The following is a 21986-nucleotide window of genomic DNA, read 5'->3' on the forward strand; positions in this document are numbered from 1 at the left end:
ATTTCAATCTCTACGGGAGATATTAATTCTTTTGTCTAAAGGCAGTTGGTTCTCTTGATGCTTGTAACTAGTGGTATGACCCTCTTTTTGCAATCACACAAATTTTTTAAGTATTGTCTTCTACCTATTTACCTTCCATCTGCATTTACCTGTCAGGTGAAATCTTACCTATTTAATGATGATGATTTAGTACATCTACTTCTAATGTAAATTTTATAGTACCTTAAGGCTTTCACTACTACATGTACTAATGAATTTTTGCCATAAGTATATGAATCACAGTATAATGTCAAAGGTTCAAAATACTAACAAAAATCAACAATATGATAAATATATGATAACTATTATGGATGTACAAGTATGTTTTGTATTTCAACACTATAAGAATTAGGTACATTGTACTTATGAAACTGACAAAATCCCTGTACTTCCCACGACAGCTAAGAAGGCCAGCCCTGTCAAAGAGTCGCCTCCCTTGCCCTCTCCTCCGAAGAGCGCTGGTGAGATTGTGTGATGAGTGTGATGACATCACTATATGACTGTGCACTCAGACAAAACCTGTCTGACATTAAAAGAAAAAAATATACATAAAGTTGCACCAAGAAATTTTTATATAAACAGTTGTAGAAACAAATGAAGTTTTAAAATTTTCAAACAATTTTGAATTACTAATCATGATACAGGTGCCTTTACTGATACATGCATATGAGTGTGGCAACTTCAAATTTTTAAGATGTGCACATCATTTCTCAGAGTTTATGGTGATCTTCTCAAAGAAAAGTCAGGAATTGGAAGATATTCCATTTCACAAGGGGGGTAACCCCATATCAAATCCAGCCATGCCAGTGCTTGATAGTCTGAGTAAGAACAAATCACATGGGAGATTAGTCATTGCTTGTTCAGTGCACACATGGATCTTGTCACATCTCCTAAAGGCATTGGGTTCATCCACATTCAAAAATGATTCAGGTTCAATAGGTTTTTGTTCACTCCGTCTGTCTTCTATTATTGGGGCATTTTGAAATGCGAATTGGTACCTTCCAATATGGTGACAGATGAATTTATTGTGATACAATTCCTTTGCTGTGCTGTGGATAAATTTTGCTGGTGTTGGCGTCATATTGTTAATTTTTATTCATTTCTCTCTAAGAGTTAAGATAAATGTTTGTGTTCGTGATGGCATACATCAAGGGTCGCGCAGCGTGATCTGATCTTTCTGATACTTTGAAGGAAAAAAATCGAAAGATGAAGAACCTAAAAAACTTGCAGTTGATGACAAAAGCATCAAATCTGCTAGCACGGCCAAGAGCAGTACTACTGGTACTAAAACCATGACATCTGTTAAGTCGGAGGAAATGGGTGAGCAACACTCAGCTGACCACGAGACCAAAACACAGCTTTATGTGTGAGCTGGCTGCACACACACTGGGCATTCAGAGTCACGTCAACACGCTTAGCTTTCATCAATTTCTGACTGCTACACACTTGGCTATGACAAAAATCGGACTTATTGTACACAGTTGACAAAACTTGGACTTGAATCACATGCATTAGTTGAATATTTAAAGTTATTACAAAAAGAGAGTTTCTTGTTTTTGTTTTAAAAATATGTCACCACTCACATTTTGCATCACTTTTGCAGTTTGGATTGAGTTTTTCCATTCAGACACCTGTGACCATTAAAACTCACTGCTACTTTCATTTTCAGATTCAACTGCTAGTGAAACTAGAGAGTTGGAACGAGTGCTAACTTTAATTTGAAATTCAATTTCAGCTCAAGTTCAGCAGGATTTCCAAAATGAGATAAAAAATCTTTTGGGAAAAGGGCCATCAAAACAAGACGTCAAGGGTAATCCCCCTTTGTATCTTGACCACCTCGTCCACCTATGGGATTTATAACACCATACTGTCTAACCATCAGTTTTAACAATCTCACATTTCTACGATTAATACTCTGTTCTTTTTGTATTTTTTACAGGTTTCACACGACACCATTTCCCAACTAAATTCTTCCGACACATATGACAGTATAAAAAAGCTAATCTGTGTGTGATAAAAGTAAAGCTCGTTGTGCTGAGAGATGCTAGACTTTTGTTAGATCTGTGTGGTAAATAGTCAGATCTTTTTTGTTACAGGAAGAGTTGATTACAAAGATGAATTAAAACATCTATATAATAACCAGGCTAGAAAGCCTGAAAAATCCAAGGGTGAGACCTACACAGTCAATAGAATGTTTAATCCTAGATGTACTTTTGCTTTCTAAATATATATATATATATATATCTATATTGCCCAAGCAGATACACTTTATTATTTTTGACAGTTTCTGTATCTTTTCTTTATTTTTTTTAGAATGAATTTCATTTCTTTCTTTATTACATAAATGAGATTACTGTAGTCCTCATGCTCTACAGATCAGCATACTCCTTCAGCACTGTCTATAAACACAACATTTCAAGCTGTACCCACCTTTGTCGCACTTAATTATCTTGTGTTTGAACACTGCTTTTTTAAAATGCATGTAAATATAATTAGTGAGAACATCCTTTGTGATCAGTACTCTCTGCTTATAATACACTGTATACACATTTAGCATTGCATAAACCAGAAAGGTATCGATCCATGTGTTAAAACCCTTTTCCTTTTCACTATGCATCTTTGTTTTGTTTTTTTAGCTCCTTTTTCAGACAGTTGTGTATACATGTATGTTTTTACATTAGTAGTTGTGTTATACAGTGAAACTTCTCTAAACCGGCCGGCTCTCGGACCAGAAAAAACGTCCGGTTTAGAGGGATGGCTGGTATACCGAGAATTTAGCAATTATTTATAGACGTTTAACGGTTTTATCTCAATATTCACAAAGAAGGTACTGTTCACTTTGATCTGGTGATCTATGATAAATTATCAGTGGAGATTAAATTAGTTTGCTTGTACCAAAAGGTAATTATGAATTGCAAGAAATATTCTCGCTGAAATCATCTAATTTTAAACTGAAAATCTATAACAGGATACATAAAGAAAACACAGAGGACTATTATTGGAATTCCTCTTACCTATAAAAACATTCATCACTTATGTCATTAACAATTTTGTTTTGACGTTTTTAAAAAGTACAGTAGTAAATATGAAATTGTAATTTGAATATTTCTTTGGAATTTTAAGTCTCTGGAAACCAAGAAAATTAATCTATCTTTTAATAATTATCATTAACAGTCATGGGTTTGTTCTTTATTAACTACCGTTTATATCCATACGATAGTATGGTGAAACAATATGGTGATTGATACTGTATTCATTCAATATGTTCCAAACTTTTTTTTACATTTTGTACAGAATTTGGAAGGGTCTCTTGGATTAGCTAAGTGTCAATTAACACCCTTGACAGTGCAGGTAAACAATAGAAATTAAAGAGGCCACTAGAGTATTTCACACCTCCTGTGGATAATTTCCCACCAGGCTGGTTGGTCAGTCAATTTGCTCACCTGGACGATCTTGATCAACCTCTGGCCAAAAGTTTCTTGTCTTAAAAAAGTGGCTGGTATGTTAAGGATAAATTACACATGTTTGTTAACAAATGTACTTTAAAAAGTGGCCGATGTCCGGTTTTCAGGGGTAGCCGGTTTTGTAAGACTTTTTCTTTGTAAGGAAATGTTAAGATTTCTGCCGGGACTTTGAAAATCGGCCGATATTCAGGGAGAACCGGTTTTCTGAGGGGCCGGTTTGGAGAAGTTTCACTGTAGTTGTCCAATAAAGACATCAAATAATTGTATCAAAATTCATCTAGCAAGTAAATTAAATCAAAATCATTTCTTGCATAGTTAACAAGTTCATCATTTGTATAAAAAAATGCAAGTGCTCATGACATTCTTTTAATGATATCAAAAGAAATGACTGACTGATTTGTTGACTTTCAAAACAGGTAAGGGCAAGTCTAAGAAAGTGCCCTCCCCAACCAAAAAGCCCGCAGCTCCTAAAGAGGTCAAGCCCAAAGCCAAAGGTAAGGGCAAGGGCAAAAAGAAGGAGGAATCACCTGAACCGAAACCAGCAGAGCCAGAACCGGTGGCACCAGTGGAGCCACCCAAGGAACCGACACCACCACCTCCCACACCACCACCACCAAAAGAGGAACCACCTTCTGATCCCGAGACTGACAGAGTAAGAGTTAAATACAGTCAAACCAGTTTATGGTGAAGTCATTGATGATGATTGCCTGGAAATTTGAATATTCCTAGAAATTTGTAAAAATGTCTAATGTCTAATATAATGGAAAAGTAACATAGCTTGGTGGATAATTGTTTTTGCAGAGAAAATCTATTGCTTCCAGTATAAATGTAAACCTTAAGAAGGTCAGATCTAAGGTATAAAGAGCAGTACATATCACTGAGCACTCGTTTGCTAATGCCTTCATTTTCTTTCAGTGATGTCTATATAATGACTTTGCAGTGTTTTGTTTCCAGAGATAATACAAACAAGATGTTCATATTGTCATCCATCTCTCTCTCCACTTACTCCACTGAAACAACCACAAAGAAATCAAAATTTCCTGAAGCCTAATATACATATGTCATTTTGTGTTAATGATACATGTATAAACTTCACTATTCATGAAAATGGGACGTTGAATCTTATCACTACTAATTGACTCTGTGTGTAGGACGGGAATGCACTGAGATCATTTGAGATCTTTCATATGACATGAGTTTTGTGCTTCTCACTCTACATGTAAAATAAAGATTTTATTCAGTTTTAAGAACTATAAAAGGGAGGTAATATCCAGATAATGATGACCAAATGAACATCTTCCAATTTTCCAGGAGTCAATGTCCGACTTGAAGAGTGAGGAGAGTTTTGAGTTCCATATTGTCAGGGATTCCCCGTCCCCCAGTCCTCCGCCGACCAAGGCGCCCTCGATCCCGTCTGTAGAGGAAGAACCAGAAACAGAGGATGAGGAGCCACCGGAGGACGAAGATGTAAGTTATCTCCCCTAGTCAATCTCAAGTTTTCAGGTTTGGAAGTTTACTGTTGGTGTCGGGTAGGATTTGTAATCGATCTGATTTAAGCATATTTTATTGTCTTAAACATTTACAATGGGATTGGACACAAGTTTTCAAAACTTAAAATGTCCTCTCCCTTATAATAGCTGTACACTTGCATGCAGTTGTTGTTAAATTGTATGAAATTTATTTATATAAATTTGATATATGAATAAGTATGATTATGCTGCTACAATATTTTGGGTGGAGAAATCATTGAATTTCAGGTTTAAATTGTGATACTGAATTTATTATAGATATTTGCAAATGAAGTATTTTTCACAGAATGTAAGGTGTAGATAAATCATTTTATTTTTAAATTTGTTTAAAGACAGCTAAACAGGTAATGAATGCTTGATAAACCTATCACAGGAGTGGTCATATCTGCACCCTATATGTCTCTCTAACAAAACTACAACAATCCTCTAAGTTATTACAAACCCACAGAGCAGTAATCCGCTCTGAGGTAACCTAGTAACCATAGATAAATATTCCAAATCCATTAAACTTCATAAATCCTGTATCCAACTTTCATTTGTGGCAAAAATTACTTGCAAATAATTTGATTGGAAAAAAAGTTGTTTTGGGTGTCACCGTGTGAAGGTAAATTTCCATTTGGTGTAAATCGTTTATCTTTTGTTGGTGATGAATAAATTGGCAACGTTTCAGACAATTTCTGTAGATTTGTTAAAATTACTGGGCACACTGACGCAGCCTTCTTAGCTGCTTAGTAAACTGGTTATGACAATCCTGCACTCGATTGTCAGCTGAGATTGTGCACACACTCAGCAACATGTGCTGATTGCAACAGAAAATTTAATAGGCACATCCTGTATAAAGATGGCAGCAATCAACAGAAGATTTGTGAGATTGTTGTATGTTTTTGGCAATTGAAATTACAAACATATATTCATAGACAATAATTATGTCTTACAAACTGATATACTAATTATCATTGTCGACACAGTGTGGTAAAGGAATAAAAACAAAAAAGAAAATTGCATTTAAAAAGAGATAGCATTTTGCTAATTTATTTCACTACATTTCATCCCCATTTTTTTTTTGTGTGTGGGGGGGGGGGGGGTGTTAGGGACCTGTTAACTCAAATTTGCTTGAAGTTTCTTGAAAGTAGCATGTCACAATTGATAAATATAAACTGCCAATGTGATTAAAAGTTTTGTTTTCTAGCTATTTTCACAGATCATGTAAATGTTCCCAAGCAGCTAAAATGTCTTCCTTGGATCAACTCATTTTTGTCAGAATCAATTACGCTAATCACATTTAAATGTACATGCATTGAGATTTCAGAATATCCCAGGATTCTGATATAATGTGGAAATTTACCTTCATACTGAATGTATACCAGTCTCCCAGATTGAGAGACTCCTGAACTGTTATATACACACAAATAAAAGTTGTTAACATGCCAACTCTTGACCATTCAGTGATCCTGAGTTAATGCAGAAAATATTACTCTACTAATTTTAGTTTTCAACAAAACTTCTTTAATCAAGCAGCCAAACTTTGATCTCTCTGGACAGCCTTTCCATCTTTATGACTTACTAGATTAAAACAGATCTTTATATGCAAATTATGATTGCTTAGAATTATATTTAAAGTGTGCTGTATATGTATCTCGGCCATGATCGATAACACCCAATGAAAGTCCATGAATTGCCTATCTACTATCTGCTCTGTAATAAGAGTTACCAATTTTGGCCAAATGACAGTGTATCTTGATTACTAAATGAAAACAATACTACTTACGGCTTTTGTTTGGATACTAGTAGTACATGTGCTCTTGAATTCTGCTTGCTGAATATTTTTTTTCAATTATATAAGATTGTTACTTTAAATATCTAGAAGACATAATGTTTTAGCCTGTAAAATATTCCCAATTGTGTACAAGAGAGTCACTAATGTTTTAGCCTGCAAAATATTCCCAATTGTGTACAAGAGAGTCACTAATGTTTTAGCCTGTAAAATATTCCCAATTGTGTACAAGAGAGTCCTTGATTTTCATGGGGACCCCACTTTCATGGAATGGATAAAGGAAAGTTGAGAATAAATATTTCATCAACCACAATTTATCTTAATCCAAAGACATTCAAGTTCAAATCTCAAGGCACATGCTGCAGTCAAACCTCGTTACCTTGAACTTGATGGGACCAAGAAAAAACTTCGAGATATCTGAGGATTCGAGATATTGAGGGTAAAATACTTGAATAAGTGGTTTTGACTTTTAAACCAATTCAACATATCCATGGTATTTAAGATATTGGTGTTCGAAATACCAAAGTTCAACTGTATTTTATCTTAATCCAAATAAATGCAAAAATCTGACCCCATGAAAGTCGGTGGCTTTACTTTTATCCTGTGCTGTATAATTCGGTGGCTTTACTTTTATCCTGCGCTGTATAAGTCGGTGGCTTTACTTTTATCCTGCGCTGTATGCAGTAAAATGTTTGCCCTGTGTTATTCTCATCCTTACACATTGGAAAATGTTTCTGCCCAAGTTAAAATTCACCCAGAGCTGAATATTAAAGTAATGATTGAGTTATACTTAACCAGGTTTAAATCTTCTTTTTTTTTAAAGTGATGCTTGAATTTATTCTTAAACTTTAAGTTTAAATTTGTCCAGATTCGGTCTTTGCTACTTTTTAAGTAATGATTGAATTCAAATTTGCCCATTTAGGATTGCTCAAAGTAATAAAGAAACAAGGCATATAAAAAAGGATAAGACAGGAGCAAAGCTTTTCCTGTCTGCAGTGTCTCTGTTCCTGCGTTTGGACTTGATTGTTGTGCATTTATAGCCAGTTGTAGTTCTATTGATATCCATTTACATGTTTAATATTCTCTTTTTTTTTCTAATTCCCACTTTAAAGAAAGGGGTGAAGAAGGTAAAATAAACTGTTGTATCAGCACATAACTTAACATGGTGGTAGTTAAGGAGCAATTTAAATCACTGCAATATCAACACAGCAGACGTTATGTAGATTTATGTATAAGTGATCTTAAATGGAGGATTTTTTTTTCAAACACAAATGAAACATTGCAACAGAATTATAATTGAATTTACCTGTATCTTGTGCTTAAAGCAAATTGTCAAGAAGACAAAGGTATATTGTTTTGTTTCTAAATATATCTATAACTTGCTTGTATCCTTTAATTATTATTCATTTTATTTTAAGTACTTTTTTTTAATTCTCAAAAATAAGAATTTCTAAACTTCTCTTCTCTTGCTGCCATACTACCACCTGTATCACCACTGTGTGTCAACTAGGGTCAGCTGAAAGCATGTCATGTGACCAGTCTAAAAGCATGTCATGTGACCAGTCTAAAAGCATGTCATGTGACCAGTCTAAAAGCATGTCATGTGACTGTCTAAAACATATTGTGTGATCATTCAAATTAAATGCATGTCATTTGTTGGACTTGAGTCTGTGTCAAAACAAACTAAAAGCATGTTATATATTTGTGTATGTCAAATGAATTTCACTATAGAATGATGCATGGCATGCCAGTTTTATAGGATGCCATGTGATCAAAGTTTACGCCATGGTGAACCATATGCATGAAACAAAACGTAAAATGATAAATGTTTTGATACTGACGAATTGTTACATGAAAAAAGTGCTTCATGAGAAAGATGATATTTCTAATATTCTAAGAAAATCCTGTTTGTTTCTATATTGCACAATCTATCCAAAACAAATTACTCACATATGTCAATAAGTTTCATATTTTTAAGAATTTAAGCTTTGTGTCACAGAATCACAACTGATAATAGAATGCATGTACGGTGTACATGGAATTAAGTCACGTTTCATTTAGAGCCATGGTCATAGTTCCACTTTATTTACTCTATCTGTCAAACGCACATATTTGAGTTACTGCGACTGATCAATTCTCACTTCTTCTCTAGATAATCTAATAAGAGTCTGTTGACATGAATGTAACTTAATGTTGACAAATTTTAAGATGAATTTTTGTGCTTTGAACTTCAAAGAAGAGAAATAATTTGTGTTTTGCTATGTCAAATTTCTATGCTTTTTGTCTGTGATGATTCTTCAATTCATGATTTTTAATATCAGGGCGGACCTAAGGTAGTATGTTGTGATAAGACTAAAACTATTTAATGATTACATTGCAATCTTTGAAATGCACGAGGGAAATACGCACACACAGCAATGATAATTACAGAGAGAGAAAAAAGCAGTTGATATAATTTGTTGATGTTGAATTAATGAAAATGTTTGACAATTTTTATGGTTTTTACATTGACTACAATGATATTAATAACACTTGTGAGAGTTTACAACACTGTATGCAGTAGTCCTCACTCTCTGATAAATGACTAAAGTTCCAGATGTGCCATGTAATCCAGCATTAGATAATGATGATATTCGAGATGTGAATTATGTAATTTGATGCTATTTGAACATAAGCACTCAGAGATACATACATTTCACTATTAACACTCTTTTCTTTATCGGACCATTTATTAACGCTCTGATTTTTCTTGACTAGAACAATATTGAATGTTGTGTAATTTCACTAAAGGATGAGGCAGCACGGCTGCGCATGATTTCCAACAGAGAGGCAAGAGCTGCCAAACGGGCCGCACAGGCGGAGAAACGACGACAGGAAGTGGAAAAACGGCGACGTGAAAGGGAGGATCAATTAAAGAGAGAGAAAGAAGAGTTTGAACGACAGCAGCAACTAAAAGCTGAACTTGAGGAAGAACGACGAAGACAGGAAGAGCAAAGAAGGTCAGCCATAACTGACATTTTGTTCGGTACTGAATGACATTTTGCTAGACCACCCTGTCATTGTAGTGTACCATCCTGACATTGTGTTAGACCACTACTGACATTGTGTTAGACCACTACTGACATTGTGCTAGACCACCACTGACATTGTGTTAGACCACCACTGACATTGTGCTAGACCACCACTGACATTGTGCTAGACCACTACTGACATTGTGCTAGACCACCACTGACATTGTGCTAGACCACCACTGACATTGTGCTAGACCACTACTGACATTGTGTTAGACCACTACTGACATTGTGCTAGACCACCACTGACATTGTGTTAGACCACCACTGACATTGTGCTAGACCACTACTGACATTGTGCTAGACCACCCTGACATTGTGTTAGACCTACATTGTGCTAGACCACCACTGACATTGTGTTAGACCACTACTGACATTGTGCTAGACCACTACTGACATTGTGCTAGACCACCCTGACATTGTGTTAGACCTACATTGTGCTAGACCACCACTGACATTGTGCTAGACCATTACTTACATTGTGGTCAGGTGTAACTGACATTGTCGTGGGGCAGCACTGGGACTGGTTAGTCATGACTAACATTGTGATTGACCATGTCTGATTGTGGTCAGCCATCACTGGCATTGTGATCAACTGCTACTGACATTTTATGGGGTCTATCAAAAGCTACTGCAGAAAAATCAAGTTTTGTGTAATTGCTACAGTTTATGAAAATATATTTACTGGTAAGGTTTGATTTTGCTAAATGCTATTTTCTTGGGGGTAAAACAAATTTTGATATACAGGTAATCATGATTTGGAAATACAAAGAGTTATCTCTCTTTGATTGTGGACATTTTCAGACTTCGCCGTGAGCTTGCAGATGCAGAAAGAGATGATGAGGAGCGAAGAGAGGAAGAGAGATTGAGAAGACAGAAACTCGAAGAGGAGAAGGAAAGAAGAAGGAAGGAGGAATACCAAAGAAAACTGGAGGAAATGAGGAAGAGACAGGCGGAGGAAGAAAAGAGACGTCACGGTTAGTGGGAAGAGGGACTAGAGGGAAGGGGGTATCTTTCATGGTCAGTGGGGGAGGGGGGGGGCATTTATGGTCAGTTTCAAGAAGGGGTCTGTCATGACAAGTGGAAAGGAGGATCTATTATGGTCAGTTGGAAGGAAGCAAAGTTAGTGGAAGGGGGTCCATCAGTATAAAGGGAAATGGGATCTCGTCGGGAATGGATCTACCTGTTAATGGATAAGTGATTAGTCATGATCAATTGGAAGGGGAATCTATTGTGGGAAAGGAGGTTTCATCGGGGAATTTCTGCACTTAAATGAATGAAGCAAATAACAATGTCAATTAATGCTTCATACTTGAATGCATTATGTCACCTGTCTGTCGTGGTGTTTTCTCTGACTGGTTGTTGTATTATGTCATCTGTCTGTCGTGGTGTTTTCTCTGACTGGTTGTTGTATTATGTCATCTGTCTGTCGTGGTGTTTTCTCTGACTGGTTGTTGTATTATGTCACCTGTCTGTCGTGGTGTTTTCTCTGACTGGTTGTTGTATTACGTCACCTGTCTGTCGTGGTGTTTTGACTGGTTGTTGTATTACGTCACCTGTATGTCGTGGTGTTTTGACTGGTTGTTGTATTATGTCACCTGTCTGTCGTGGTGTTTTGACTGGTTGTTGTATTATGTCTCCTGTCTGTCGTGGTGTTTTCTCTGACTGGTTGTTGTATTATGTCACCTGTCTGTCGTGGTATTTTCTCTGAATGGTTGCTGTATTACGTCACTGTCTGTCGTGGTGTTTTCTCTGACTGGTTGTTGTATTATGTCACCTGTCTGTCGTGGTATTTTCTCTGAATGGTTGCTGTATTACGTCACTGTCTGTCGTGGTGTTTTGACTGGTTGTTGTATTATGTCACCTGTCTGTTGTGGTGTTTTCTCTGACTGGTTGTTGTATTACGTCACTGTCTGTCGTGGTGTTTTGACTGGTTGTTGTATCATGTCACCTGTCTGTCGTGGTGTTTTGACTGGTTGTTGTATCATGTCACCTGTCTGTCGTGGTGTTTTGACTGGTTGTTGTATTACGTCACTGTCTGTCGTGGTGTTTTCTCTGACTGGTTGTTGTATTATGTCACCTGTCTGTCGTGGTGTTTTGACTGGTTGTTGTATTATGTCACCTGTCTGTCGTGGTGTTTTGACTGGTTGTTGTATTATGTCACCTGTCTGTCGTGGTGTTTTCTCTGACTGGTTGTTGTATTATGTCTCCTGTCTGTCGTGGTGTTTTGACTGGTTGTTGTATTATGTCACCTGTCTGTCGTGGTGTTTTCTCTGACTGGTTGTTGTATTATGTCACCTGTCTGTCGTGGTATTTTCTCTGAATGGTTGTTGTATTATGTCACCTGTCTGTCGTGGTGTTTTGACTGGTTGTTGTATTATGTCATCTGTCTGTCGTGGTGTTTTGACTGGTTGTTGTATTATGTCACCTGTCTGTCGTGGTGTTTTGACTGGTTGTTGTATTATGTCACCTGTCTGTCGTGGTGTTTTGACTGGTTGTTGTATTATGTCTCCTGTCTGTCGTGGTGTTTTCTCTGACTGGTTGTTGTATTATGTCATCTGTCGTGGTGTTTTGACTGGTTGTTGTATTATGTCACCTGTCTGTCGTGGTGTTTTGACTGGTTGTTGTATTATGACATTGTAATCGGTGACATCATGAAATTGTGTAATATGTACCACGTCATTTTAGCTTTTGATAATTTTTTCAAATGCACCCCAACCTCCATCCAATTAGATGCCTCTAATCACATGTTTTAAATCATTCAAAGATGATTAATAATAATCATTGAAAACTTTTTGGATCATGGGCTAGGGTGAGATAAATATTGGGTAATAATTATCTGTTACCATGCTTGTTTGGAATAAAGTCACAAAGATGTCTAATTCTCTCAAATACTTTAACCCAATGGATAAAATATTTGGTATGTATAGAAAGATTGAAACATCATATATACCATTTTCCAGAAAATTTCAACACAATCTGACAATTCATTACATTGCAAAATGAATAGGGTTGATTTATGCAATTGTGAACTGCAATTCTTTACATGGTACACCTGATACACATTCATTTGAAAATAATGCATACATATTAAATATAGAATTTCATGTTCAGATGCATTTCCCTCTTGTGTGTGAATGATTTTTCTGATTAGTTTGGTTCCAAAAATTTTGACACCATGGTCTTAGAGTTTGGCCATATTTTTCAGAGAGATGGTTAATGAATCCTCTGATTATGTTACAAAGGAGGTGTTTGATGATTTCTCTGATTATATTACAGAGGAGGTTGTCGATGATTTCTCTGATTATTTAACAGAGGAGGTTGTCGATGATTTCTCTGATTATTTTACAGAGTAGAAATAGTCGATGATTTGCCTGATTATTTTACAGAGTAGAAATAGTCAATGATTTGCCTGATTATTTTACAGAGGAGGTTGTCGATGATTTCTCTGATTATTTTACAGAGTAGAAATAGTCGATGATTTGCCTGATTATTTTACAGAGTAGAAATAGTCGATGATTTGCCTGATTATTTTACAGAGGAGATGTTGAAAAAACAAGAAGAGGAGGAAGAAGCTAAGCGATTGGAGGCTGAGAAAATGGCTGCCATGGAGGAAGAGGAGAGACGACAATACGAGATTCAGAAGAAACTTGAGGAAGAGGAAAGGCTGAGGAAAGAGGAAGAAGAAAGGTAGGATACTATAGCAATCCACTAAATCTAGACACAAAAATGCAACAATCTACTGAATTACAACTAAATATAAAGTGGGGAATAGATAATTAGGCACTGGTCTGTAAACAGAACCAGAGGAGCTTTTCATATCAGTAAAAATTTATTTTAGTGATGACAAAATATTACAGATTCATTTGATTCCTCCCTTAATATGATCCAAGGTTATCTGTATAATGTCATACCAGTATCTTAGTACAATGTGTGTTCTTTCACAATAAGGTTTAGCCCAAGATTGAGGTAACATTTATAAACAAAAGAACCAAAAATTTAAGGAACTGTTGTTAAAAAATAGTTCTTTCCATACGTAATCAGGGGTGTGATTTTTCCTCTTTTCAGAGGAAATCCTCTGATTTGCTCAATTTTTGAAAAAATGAAACACTCTGGATTTGATCTAAAGTGGCAGAAAATTATATTTTTCCAGGTAGGCTGAGGTGTTTTCCTCCCTTTTTGACCAGTTTTCCTCTGATTTCTGAGGAATTCGGTCACATCCCTGCATAATGCTTTAGTCACCTATTTGCATACAGAGTTTAAATACATGTTTAAATAGTGATGCTTGTTTTATATGCTGATGTCACAGAATTATTGTCATTTTAGACTTCGCCGTGAAGAGGAGGCCAGGAAAGCTATGGAGGAAGCACGTCGCCTGGCCGAGGAAATGGCTCGAAAGCAGGCGGAAATGGAGGCCCGGCTCAAATTCAATCGAACCCTTCAGGTGGAGGCACATGGCCTGGAACACTCTCAGGACATCACTCGAGCATTTGTTTTCTCGTACTTTGAACTTCTCCAATGGCTTGGTCTGGACATTCCTGAATTTGAGTTGTTGAAATTGAATCAGTATTGATTGTTTTAGGAGTATGTATTGTTGCTTGTAATGGTGATAAGTTTTTCCAAGAGTAGCAGTATTACCGCTTTGTTAAAATCTATGAAGTTTTTCATCGATTCTGTTACAGAGGATTCCAGCGCTTGTTCTCCCTAGTCTTTCACAAGTATTTATATCTTTCCTGTTCCATTTGTCAATGTCTTAATACATCTAGAGATATATTTTGCTATCGTTCATAACGATATAATGTACTTTATTTTATGTGACAGGCAATTTATTTTCTGAGAAATTCATTTGATTTTCAATTTTACTTTATCTATCTACTGTCAGAACTAAACTCTGTAATCTTATGATACAGTGAAGAGGCTGTTAAAGTACAAGCAATGTATTACTATGTATCTAATTCATTGGGTATGGTACTGTGTTTTGTTAAGTATATACAGCAATACTTGTTTCAAGGTCTTTTTGTATTCATTTAGAATCTATGAAAGTACCAACTGTTAGCAATAGGACAATATGATATTTATCAAACAGTTAACAATATAAGACATTTATTTTATCCTGCATGTGTGCTAACTTTGATCCCAGTATTTGAATTCATTGTATAAAACAGATTGACAGTATTTTACAAAAAAACAACAACCCAAAATAAACACTGTATTTTATCAATAATTTACCTTCACTGTCAATTACATTGTTCTATATTAAACAATGACAGACGGTATATCATGGAATATTATTTCAACCAATTGAGGAATACCATACATAATTTAACATTTGTGCACATTTTAGCATTTTACATTGTTGTCACATTGGCTAGCCATGTTAAACACATTTTTTTTTTATTTGATGTATGTAATTGTCTGTTGAATTTTTTTTTTAATACAGCCACATTTCTGCATTGATGACCACCATTTTGATTTGCTGATCACCTGTGTGTTGACCAATATTTTTATCGGCACCACAATGTCCTGCCAGTTGAAATCTGTGATGTAGTGTAATTTCATCTACTGTGATACAATGTTTATTTATACTCATTTTATGTGGAAATAAATAATTTTCACATTTTTACCGCTTTTCTGGATGAAAACATTTTCCGATGTTGACTGATTGTGTACTTTACAATAAGGTAACAACGCCATAAAACAAACAAATTCAGCAATAAATGCATTCATTTCTCCGAATTGTACAACTGACATAAAAATTTTGCTATTTGTTTCCCATATAAAAAATTTATTACAGTAATTATAATTCATAGCTTTCAGAGATTTATGATGTTGTTGGCACACATATTGTCAGAGACAACCCCGTTTCGTCTTTTTCCACGTAAAGGAAACCATGCACCTCGTTAAAGGCTAGACGTCTTTGATCTCGTTGTTGCTAGCTGCAGCGCGCGAGAATTAGTGCAGTGCCCAGAAATTGACAAAATGTCAAAAAAAAAGAAAAAGAAACTACTACGCTAAACAAAGTTGGAGTATGATATCTTTTTTAACTGAATATCTAAAATATTTGGCCTGTTTCTATTTCCTTTGATGTGGATCACCGTGAAATGGTGATTCATTGATAGTGTTGTGGAGGGGGAAATTAAACCTTAACAAAGTCAATATTAAGTTATTATCCGCGGAAAACACAACAGAAAGCTGAACATCAAACAACAAGTTAATGCAGGTCACGTTACCGATTCTTATTTCAAGAAGCGATGCCAATTATAACATAGGTTTTAGTCAAGAACAATATAGCAGTTCCATAGTGCATGCGACCTGTAGTTTGAAATATCGATCAGAACTATTTAAAGGTTGTAAAATACACGGTGAAACAACAGACTGACGGAGAATAGCGTCTAAATTATCAGTTCCAGTTTGCGTGGTAGTTGATTCCATGCTAAATTTAAAGCCCGCGTTAATAATCCATTAATTTTATTTCCGATAGAGAATGCATCAAGTTTGTATTCAAGTTCCCACCGTTGTGCGATAAATGTTTGCGTCAGTCAGAGCACTATTCAAAATCGCGCGCACGCTACGATAGTCGCGAACGAAACAGAGCCTGAAAGTTGCAAATAATCTTCTTTTTTTAAATCATACTTTGACGGAGGTAAAACGGATAGAGATACATTAGAAGTCGTTAAACACCGATTGTGGGCATCTGGCACACTAACAATCTCATCAAAGCTTGGGATCGTTCGATTTACACTCATCGAAGCTAGGGATGGTTCGATTTATTGGCGAAATGCAGCCCAGATAATGCGGTTCTCAACGCAATAACTGCTCAAGCGATATGCCCTATGTTAAGTTCAATGGTTTCCATGAAACATGTCTTAAGGTTATCGTCTTTTAAGCAATATATCGCAATTAACCATGCTTCTGTTCGTTTTTCAGTACATATTACATGTATTTAGAAACAAGTCGACATTTAGATGTTCATGTTCTGAATGCCTAGTCCTAGTCCCACACTGGAGACGAATAAACAATATTAAAAAAATCTATGTACGTTTGGATGAATTCTGACCAAAGTCGAGACTTCTTTTCGTTACAACATCTATTGACCCAACACCCTCAAGATTAAAGTCTATCCGAAGGACCCGCGAACTCTCCCTTCCTAACCGCGTTGAAAACGAGGGGGCACTCGATACCTGCTGCTGCAGTAAGACCTAGGACCCTTGATCCCACGTTGTAAATGTCGTTGTGCTACGGAAAGCAGTCAATCTGACAATTAATTACCATTGCTAACGAGTGAAAATGTGTTTATTTCTATTTGATAAACTTGAGTGAGTTGTAAGTAGACCATGTTGTTCTGACGAGGGGACGTGCCCGGAATTCGAAGCTTGACATGCTGTTGGAATCCTCACATCTAATGGATTAAATGTGTCAGTTTAATACGACAGAGTGTCTGATTATCTGGTCCTCCACTAAGTCAGAAGCAGGGTGGCGGTGCGGGGATCAATACACAGCCATCTTATCTCCTCCGTAAAACCATGACTCAACGCCACACACAATGCCAACTGCAAACTAAATAAATACATTTTATGAGATCTGAAGAATAGTCAAATCGATAAACTCGTGAAAATACTACAATTAAAGCACATTCCTGACGCTTTCCCGTACTACTAGAACCTTGGGGTGTAGAGACAAGACTGAGGCAGCAACGCTCTACAAAATACATGCACTGAATTTAGCACATTGTGGGTATCAAAAAATTTTTGCGAAATCATTTTGCATAATCAAATATATAGAATATCAACAACTCGTGACTACTTCAGCATGTTTACTTTTTATCGTGCACCTCCCGTATATCAATTAACAACGCTCACTGCTTCTCTGTATAGAGATACGGTACTCAACACTGTCCGACCTGTGGTGGGGGAGGACCACTCAATCAGCCTTATTAAGAATACCTAAGCCGTGCCACCAGGATACTCAGGATAAGCCGTGGGGACATGGTATTTCCTTTGAGAGTTTGTAAACACAGGTGGCAAATTATGCTCTGTCCTAACAACACGCATCAGCTGATCCAGTCTTAAACAGTATTAAATACAAACACAAATAATTCTGACGTATTTTCTGTCATTTTGTAATCTTTGTTATCTTTGGGGATTAGAATAGTTGTGATTTCCCCGCTAACACCCCGGGCTCACTACGATAATCGTATATTTAAAAAAAATTCTAAATCTTTGTCGAGTATGAATAAATCAAAGCTATATTGAGTGTCAGTCAGGGAAATGACACGTGAGTGTATCATTCATAAAAATCATAGTTCCGCATAAATCAAATATATTAATTACAAGACATTTCTGTTTTTTGTCGAAATCTGACAGAGGAAACCTGTGTCAGGTACAATATTCAAATTGCTCCAATTCACAAAGCGCTTTCCATGAAGCCCAAGTGGACGCGAGTTCGTCTATAGCAACCCGATCCAATCGCCAGCCTTGCGGCCTAACACAAGAATATGATACACATAGTTCTGTTCCGGTTGCGTTCACAAATGGAGACCCTTTCTTGCTTCACTGAAAAAGAATGATGCCAAAAATAACATGATGCAGACAGGATATGTTTTTTTTATATTTAGCGGAGAGAAACTGATCGGCATTATCTACACTGTGACGCAGTCATGAAAGATTTTAATGAGTTCCTTTATGTGCATTGAGAAGATAGCATCGGGTTTTCATAAAACTGCAAGTCCCATTACGAAACCCAATAATGTATTCCATCCTTTGTGTTGTTCCCATGTACAGGCAAGGCCGCACACTGTTACCGTCTGTCTGTCTGTCTGTCTGTCCGAGAAATTAGAAGAGATATTTCAGATGAGTTGTAAATATGGATAACTCTTAAAAGACATAATTACGATTTAACATAACATCATATATGCAATTATGCTTTGTGCTTTCAATGTAATTTAAATATCCACGGCAAATAAAAAGATAACCATTTTAGTCGATTAACCACACTTCATGGTAGCTTTTGACGGGACAACAGTGACTTGCCAGTATTAATCAATGTGTATAAAGTGCAACCAAAAGAGGTCACCCTGCTTCAAATCCGGAACTTCCGAATCCGATTTCAGTTTTTCAAGTGCTAGCTTTCGGCGGGAAAAACTGCCGGGAATAATTTAAGTCCAAAGCTATTGAATATTGCTATCAAGCACTTCAAATGGTTTGCAATGAAAACTAGATATTTTAGACAAATATTGCAATGACTGGTGCCTTTTAACCCTTCGGCTTCCAAATTTCAAAGATATAGATGTCACAATGGACAAAATGTTTACTGAAATGTAAAACATTCTTAATACTGCAAGACTATTCCTGATGTACAGAGAAAGTCGACTAATTTTGCAGTTCTACCTGAACTTGGAAGATTTCCATTCTATTATCAAATCATTAAAGCCATGATGAATTTCTGGTTTCGACTCGAAACATTACAGAATCCATCTTCTATCTTATTGAAGGAAGCATTTTTAGTGTCAAAGAACCTTCAAAATAAACCATCATGGTATACAGCCATCTAAACAATGCTGGATATCAGTAATATAGATCTATCTAAACAATGCTGGATATCAGTAATATAGATCTGTCTAAACAATGCTGGATATCAGTAATATAGATCTATCTAAACAATGCTGGATATCAGTAATATAGATCTGTATAAACAATGCTGGATATCAGTAATATAGATCTATCTAAACAATGCTGGATATCAGTAATATAGATCTATGTAAACAATGCTGGATATCAGTAATATAGATCTATGTAAACAATGCTGGAAATCAGTAATATAGATCTATCTAAACAATGCTGGATATCAGTAATATAGATCTATCTAAACAATGCTGGATATCAGTAATATAGATCTATCTAAACAATGCTGGATATCAGTAATATAGATCTATCTAAACAATGCTGGATATCAGTAATATAGATCTATCTAAACAATGCTGGATATCAGTAATATAGATCTGTCTAAACAATGCTGGATATCAGTAACATAGATCTATCTAAACAATGCTGGATATCAGTAATATAGATCTATGTAAACAATGCTGGATATCAGTAATATAGATCTATGTAAACAATGCTGGATATCAGTAATATAGATCTGTCTAAACAATGCTAGATATCAGTAATATAGATCTGTGTAAACAATGCTGGATATCAGTAATATAGATCTATGTAAACAATGCTGGATATCAGTAATATAGATCTATGTAAACAATGCTGGATATCAGTAATATAGATCTATCTAAACAATGCTGGATATCAGTAATATAGATCTATGTAAACAATGCTGGATATCAGTAATATAGATCTATGTAAACAATGCTGGATATCAGTAATATAGATCTGTCTAAACAATGCTAGATATCAGTAATATAGATCTGTGTAAACAATGCTGGATATCAGTAATATAGATCTATGTAAACAATGCTGGATATCAGTAATATAGATCTATGTAAACAATGCTGGATATCAGTAATATAGATCTATGTAAACAATGCTGGATATCAGTAATATAGATCTATCTAAACAATGCTGGATATCAGTAATATAGATCTATGTAAACAATGCTGGATATCAGTAATATAGATCTATCTAAACAATGCTGGATATCAGTAATATAGATCTATGTAAACAATGCTGGATATCAGTAATATAGATCTATCTAAACAATGCTGGATATCAGTAATATAGATCTATCAAACTATAAAAGTCCCTATTCGTTTAAAAAGAAGTTGTCAAATATTATAAGACATTATTTTATAAACCTATGGGTGAAAGAAAAGGAGCAACAAAATAATGGCAAACTAAGAACTTATGCTACATTAAAAAACAACTTTGGAAGAGAACACTACCTCTCTGTTGTTAATAACTTTGATCAGAGGAAGAGTATAACTAAACTCCGCATGTCTGCACATCAATTAGATATTGAAAAGGGAAGATATACAGGACTTCCCCTGAGTTTAGAGTATGCTTTCAATGTGATATACAGGAGGTTGAAGTTGAACAATTCTTGTTTGTTCAAAATATAACAACGAGAACTTACAATTAATGGAAACCGTCTCAAGAATCAGCACAATATCTCTGTTTTGACGCCTACTGAAAAACTAATATGGATCTTAAATAATAGAAGTTTTATGTTTGCTTGGAAAATTTATTTTTGAAAACAGTATAAGAACTAACGTATTTAACATACGTATTTTCATGTACGTGAAGGTTTTTGGGAGTTTATAGCTTTTTGTTGTTTAAAAATGCAAAATCAAGAATTAACACTTAAATGTATGGGAGCAATATGTATTAGCATCTATTTACAAATAAGTACAATCATATTTCATCATGAACACTAGTGACAATGATACCTGGCTATGATTATATAAAACGCAATGTTATTGAATTTCTATGATTTTTTTAATTAGACTTCTTTATGTTAACAATGATTTCCGAGGCCCTTGATTGGTCAACAAAATATTTTGTATATTGTTTTTATCCCTAGTGTTATAAGTGTTACTCGGAGTGACCTGACTTTCTAGATTAACCTTTCATTTGAAACAGAGATTTCTTTTATGGTGGATAGAATCTCCCTTTTCTTTGACTGAAAGACCGTGGCCTCTTTCGTATCTTTTGAAGTTAATAACTTATCACGAGAGTATAAATAAACTTTGGTTGGATCAAATATACCTGTCAGCTGAAATCCATCTTCCTTTAGAACATTGGGATCATTTTTTATGTTTGTTCTGACCGTAAAATAACTTTGTTCTCTCAGACACAAGATCCCATCTCTTTAAAAAAAAAAAAAAAAACAAACTAACATAAATAATTGTAAGATATACCAATTTATCCGAGATAATTTCCAATACTCCCCCTTCTGATGATCGTCACCAATATACGCCAGATATTAACATAAACAATTCATTGAAATTCGTGTGCAAGGGGCTGGTTTCAATCAAAGTAAATGTATATATATATGGCATTGCAAAATATAAAGTATTCATTCATCATAAGTGGAATATGCATGCTTGTGTAACCGATATCCGTATTCCTCTTTGTATAGACAGAGACTAGATCAAACTCGG

The 21986-nt window shown here is 35.5% G+C and overlaps 1 protein-coding gene across 48 annotated transcripts in view; it reads left to right on the plus strand.

Moving 5' to 3' along the window:
- LOC125679245 (titin homolog) overlaps positions 1-15500 on the plus strand; it is a 62675-nt gene extending 47175 nt beyond the window's left edge. For 26 of the 48 annotated variants that reach the window (XM_048918295.2, XM_056155481.1, XM_048918306.2 and 23 more), the window contains 11 exons: positions 441-500; positions 754-861; positions 1231-1359; positions 3920-4155; positions 4815-4970; positions 7919-7933; positions 8132-8152; positions 9597-9805; positions 10682-10854; positions 13417-13567; positions 14204-15500. In XM_048918295.2, the coding sequence (XP_048774252.2) occupies positions 441-500; positions 754-861; positions 1231-1359; positions 3920-4155; positions 4815-4970; positions 7919-7933; positions 8132-8152; positions 9597-9805; positions 10682-10854; positions 13417-13567; positions 14204-14450 (1505 nt within the window). In that variant the 3' untranslated portion in view covers positions 14451-15500. Of the gene's footprint in view, positions 1-440; positions 501-753; positions 862-1230; positions 1360-2135; positions 2208-3919; positions 4156-4814; positions 4971-7918; positions 7934-8131; positions 8153-9596; positions 9806-10681; positions 10855-13416; positions 13568-14203 lie in introns of all 48 variants that reach the window. The other 22 variants (XM_056155497.1, XM_056155501.1, XM_048918312.2 and 19 more) reach the window with 7 other exon arrangements.
- Positions 15501-21986: the final 6486 nt, after the last annotated feature.

The sequence above is a fragment of the Ostrea edulis genome, chromosome 2 (assembly GCF_947568905.1).
Source record: "Ostrea edulis chromosome 2, xbOstEdul1.1, whole genome shotgun sequence".
Taxonomy (NCBI): domain Eukaryota; kingdom Metazoa; phylum Mollusca; class Bivalvia; order Ostreida; family Ostreidae; genus Ostrea; species Ostrea edulis.